This window comes from Pelophylax lessonae, assembly GCF_965119305.1.
Source record: "Pelophylax lessonae genome assembly, chromosome: 13".
In the NCBI taxonomy this organism is placed as follows: Eukaryota; Metazoa; Chordata; class Amphibia; order Anura; family Ranidae; genus Pelophylax; species Pelophylax lessonae.
In genome coordinates, this window is record NC_138780.1 from 72,901,463 (window position 1) to 72,906,544 (window position 5,082).

General features: G+C 39.6%; 1 protein-coding gene across 1 annotated transcript; it reads right to left on the bottom strand.

Moving 5' to 3' along the window:
- Positions 1–2,262: 2,262 nt before the first annotated feature.
- On the bottom strand, positions 2,263–4,882 carry LOC309569331 (uncharacterized protein). The gene has a single exon (XM_082275122.1). The coding sequence runs from the start codon at positions 4,461–4,463 to the stop codon at positions 3,855–3,857; it is 609 nt and encodes a 202-aa protein (XP_082131248.1). The 5' UTR covers positions 4,464–4,882; the 3' UTR covers positions 2,263–3,854.
- Between the last annotated feature and the right edge of the window lie 200 nt (positions 4,883–5,082).

Here is a 5,082-nt window from a genome sequence, read left to right on the forward strand (position 1 = left end):
AACACACAAGGAGGACGAGACACAATCGTGTATCTAAATCTGTAATACAACACTTCTCCTCCCCCTCCCCCCCAGACTGACAATTCTGCTGTCCAAAGGTGTCTCTGTACTCCTTCATTCAGAGTGGAGGTACCCTAATACAGGAGATGTGTTACGGGTTGGATCACCAGGAGAAAACATGGGAAAAAAGCCCAAAAAAAGGAAACCAATGCAGCCACCATATCTAATTATTAGTAAACTGCAATATATTACATTTTTGGTTTTGTGTTTAATACTGCTTAAGCTCAGGAGGTACTCTGAAGGGCAAGACTCAAAATGAAAGGTGTATTCTGGGTCCTCCTGGTGTCCAAACTTGTATACCAATTTTGCTTCATACTTTTGTTTGCAATGCTTGTAATGGAAAACATACCTTTAGATTCTGCTCTCTTTTTTTCAGGCCTATTTTTTGTCCTGTGCATGTTCCCTAACCTCCACTGATGCACCTCACTGCTGCTAGGGAAGACTAAGCAGTGCTGTTATTTCTGGTCACATGCTCCGCTTTCTGCATACTACAATTCCCAAAGACCTGTAGGTAGATGTGTAGTCCATCTTGGGGCAGCCAGGAAAGGGTGGCTACATTCACATACACAAGGGGAGCATTGAGAACGAACGTAGCCACCCTAGAACAGGAAGTCTGAAAATAGCAGAAAAAAAGCTTGCATCTGATAGATGAAACAAAAGAAAAGAGAGCTAGAAAGTTTGTTCTAGTTATATTTAGACATATTGAATTTATTTTAATATAAAAAAAAAAATGATACGAGTTTAGTTTAGTGTCAGTTTAATTCTGGTATGTGACACATTCTCTAGAATGAAATGTCAAATGCCTGTAAACTAAATAAGAGACATTAAAACAACTGGTGTCCACACTTCACTAATTTATTACTATACACATGATATTGATGCATCTGCTTATACATGGTTGTCGGGTATATACACTGTACACTTTATATACACGTGTGTACAATTTAACTGTTTACATACCTGAGCTCTGCTAGCTGTAGAAATTCTTTGTATCAAAAAGTATCAACATATAGTATCTTTCCCTATTAATATTTTGCCATTCTAGACTTATATAAAATAAAAACCTATTTCTACACTATGTGCATGATTTCATAGATGGTAAAAGAATTATGTTAGTCTCAGGCCCTAACAAACAGTGTTTCAATTTCCCTTTTCAGAAAAAAAAGTGCTTGAATTGACCAAAGGTTCACAAGGTGGTGTAAACTAACACTCAGTAGCATATAATTAAATAATATAGATTACTTTTTGGTCAAATTGATCATCATAACTGCCCATCTGACAATAAAAGGGGCACAAAGTAATTGTAAAACAACTCTACTTAGATGATCTCTGTAATCGGGGCAGACAGTGTCAGACTGGAGTCATTTAAGAGCCATTAATAAATAAAAGGATGAGGGCCTACAACAGGTTATTAATAATATATTTTATGCCTACTGGCTATTTCAAACCAGGACTAATACTCTGAAATCAAAATGTACGTAGGACATATATATGACCATAAAATATAGTCACTTCTACATTTATTTTGTGTCAAAGATGTTTGAAGGGCCCATAGAATGGTCAAGGTCAGGGAAAACAAAAGTAGCATCCTTTGTCTAACCCTTCTCAGGCTGACAGTGAACATACTGCTACATAAGACAGACCTGCCTCTCCAGCTTTCTATGGGGTTAACATGAATTTCTGCATAGATTGAACCAACAGCAATGGATAAAGGACATCTATATCAGTTCGATTTAAATTAACAAATAGCAAATGAAAAAAATTGTAAATTAAAACACCAAAAAAAATGTCAGGTCCTATAAGGTGCCATTACATTCCTTTGTTTTCCACTCTGGCTAACTATACACCCAGGAACCCTTTGTACTTCCAATGGGAATAATAATTTTCTGAAAGTAAGAGCAACCCACAATACAATGCTAGGTTCTCAGCAACCCAATAAGGGGACCCAGCAGGGTCAATGTGCCTATGCTCCATCTTTTTGAGAGATGGGTGCTGGGGGACTCTGGCAAGTCAGCATTAAATATTGAAGGCATGTACTGGCAACTTATGGTGCTGGATTTCGTATGCCTGTGTTGTTTTACTGTATGGAAACCCAATAATTTTAAACAGAAGCAAGAATCTGTGTGAGATTGCCACTTAGATTTTGGGTGGAGGAGTATTAGGATCAACGTGTGTATATATAGTCTATCTTCACTCAAAGTGTTGTGAGGAACGTTTCTCTCTCCAATGATCTGTGCCTCTATTGCATGTATTTCAACCAATATGAATAATTTAGTTACTAATATAGGTGAAATGATATCTTTCAAATTTACAATGAAATATTACCCTACTAAGCCTACAATTTTAAGTGTCCTTGTCACAAAGAAGGTATGTGGGCTGCCATTGCTTGTCTTTTTTCTACAAGTGATGATTGCCCGGCTCTGTCTAGCTTTGGTGTTTCATACTCACAGACCCGAAAAAGCATGCCACAAAGAAAAATTGGATAAAGGCCAAAATTCCACATCTCTATTTTTTTCCTGGTCAGTGACTCAGAAAGCACCAAGGACTAAGCAATGACCAGATTACAGCCCCAAATCTATCATTTTAATCAATACCAACAAAACGGCTCCATGTAGCTACAGGTTAATAAAGCCTTGCCATGTTTCATACAAAGTAACTATTTGTAAGTATAGCTTTTGTCCTTAAAAATAAGGAGCCTTTTCTCTTAATATAAATCTTTATATTTGATTCTTAAAATAAAACTACGGTTGAACAGAGAGCTACATGGACCTATTTTATGGATATTGATTGTATGTGGTTGCACTGGGCAAGGTATGTAAGTCTGGCTCCCATGCGGCAGCAGGGATTTAGTTGCTTACTAAGTTACTATCATTGTGTTCCTCTGTCCTGAGACAACTTGGCACATCAAGTTGGAGATGATCTTTTCTGTTACTACAAAAAAGGTTCAAGACGTACAGATTCCCAGTTTTCCTAAAAATATAATTTAGAGAAATATTTTACCCAACTACTGCTTAATAAAATGGCATACACAAAGCAAAGAGCCAAGATGGCTTTCTGTAAAACATTTTGGCTTTAAGGCAACTACTTGTTTGCAGTTTTGTCAGTAATTAAAATGTTTCTCTTCTCTTCAGCTTAGCAATTAAAGCTTTTTCATTATTAAAGCATGCAAAGAAATCACTGCCAATAGTTCATTATGGATATCAGGTATCCTGCCGTAGAATGTAAATAAATTTCAGTGGTACTGTAGTACCGCATAACAAATATGAATTTCAGTTTTAAATCTAAATGGCAGACCAACACAGGTCAAATCAGCTATCAGAAGCCTCAACTCTCTACAAGCTTTAGAATGATGCTGAGAAGCAGTACTGAACCAAACCAAGCTACGAATTATGACATCAATATTAAATCACTTGTGTGTCATTCACATTTCCAAGCTATTGTCTACATGGAAGGTGCTGCAGAGAAGGAATGTTATTGTGTTTAACATGGTTTACCCTCCCAAAGCAATCTAATTTACTGTATATATGAACGCCCCCTTTTGCTAAATCAGCAAGGCAAGAGGTAATGCACGGAAGGAGGAGGCTTGACATGCAAGGCAAACAAAAGGCTGGTCTACTGCTGTAATTAGCTCACTTTGGTCCAAAGAGGTGTCTTCTTGTAATCTTTTGCTGACAGATGGGATTGCAATGCATTGCAGAATTTTTAGACTCTGCAGTGGTTTATCATTATATCCACACTGCCATGCATACATAGATATAACATGTGCTGTAAATGGTAATATCCAAAATCTTTGGTTATCTCCTGTGATGGCTTTTCTCTCTAAATTTTTCAAAATCAGCAGAGCTCCTTTCTGGCTGTGTATCAAAATCAGATCCATCTAAAACCAGAGTGTTTATGCCAGAATCCTGAGCCAGCCCTGTGATAAAGGCCTCCGCAGCTTCCCCAGACTGCTTCATCTGTAGGTCTGAATGTCCAGATCTTGCCTCTGATGGTGCGTTGCTGGACGTCGGGTGCTGTTCCTGTGCTTCAAAGCTTTGTCTAGTCTCAAGAGACCTCTTGACATGGTCGAGTCCCTTCACTATTTCTGTGGCTTGAGTAGTAGGATGCAGCTCAGAGGTCTGGGGCCTATTGGTTGTGTTTCCATTGTGAGGCAAAGTAGGAACCACTTGACTGTGGTTCAAATTGCTGCTAATCCCACTACCGGATCTCACTGGTATCCATATTAGGCTATAGTAAATAGCCAAGATGATGGCTGCCATTGATACTGAAAGTACATATGCAAACACAGTCGCCAGTCTCACCCATTTCTGGTTGGTTTTTGCTGCCATTCTTGCTTTTTTGTCACCAGTGTATGTCGCAGGTTTACCCCTTTCTATGTTGGGCATGAAGTCTTTGTCCTTCATAGCGCCCCTGCCTTTTCCTCTGTGCTCCACTGCGCCGTCCGTTTTGAAGCACTTGTGAGACGCTGCTGGTGTTGAGATAATGTGTAGATATCAGCAGGTTCGTCTCGCAGTACGCTTTCTGTTCATTTCTTCACTCCCCAGCAGAATCATTTCCCTTCAGACGTCTGTATTGCATCACCGCCGATTCCCCCTCATTCTCCTTTTTTCCACGATCGGCCCCAGCTGCTGCTTAAGACTCAGAGGATTCAAGCTAATTCTCTCCTTTCCCCCTGCTTGAACAAATTATCCAGAGCCGATTAACATGGTTTTATCGCCCGTCTTCCTCTCTCCTGGAAATAAAGCTGCTTCCTTCACTGATGAGCTGTAGACAGCCCCCAGGAAAATAAACTGACAGCTTACACAGGGAGGAGAGACGCAACGCTGAGTGTTCTTAAAAGGGAAATGCACATCCAGACCTGCTGCTGCTCAGTTGGGAGGGTGAGCCATTGTTGTTATGGTAACGTTGAAAACTTGCCAAACCTTGCAAGGACTGATGTCCTCGGCTTCCCAGCAGCTGAGTTCATTGACCAGCTTTATCGTTATTACTCTTTGTATTGCCGGCTTTTAACACTGCAGATAT

Excerpts from the sequence above, each read along its gene's own strand:
- LOC309569331 (XM_082275122.1), bottom strand. The coding sequence starts at position 4,463 with ATGAAGGACAAAGACTTCATGCCCAACATAGAAAGGGGTAAACCTGCG.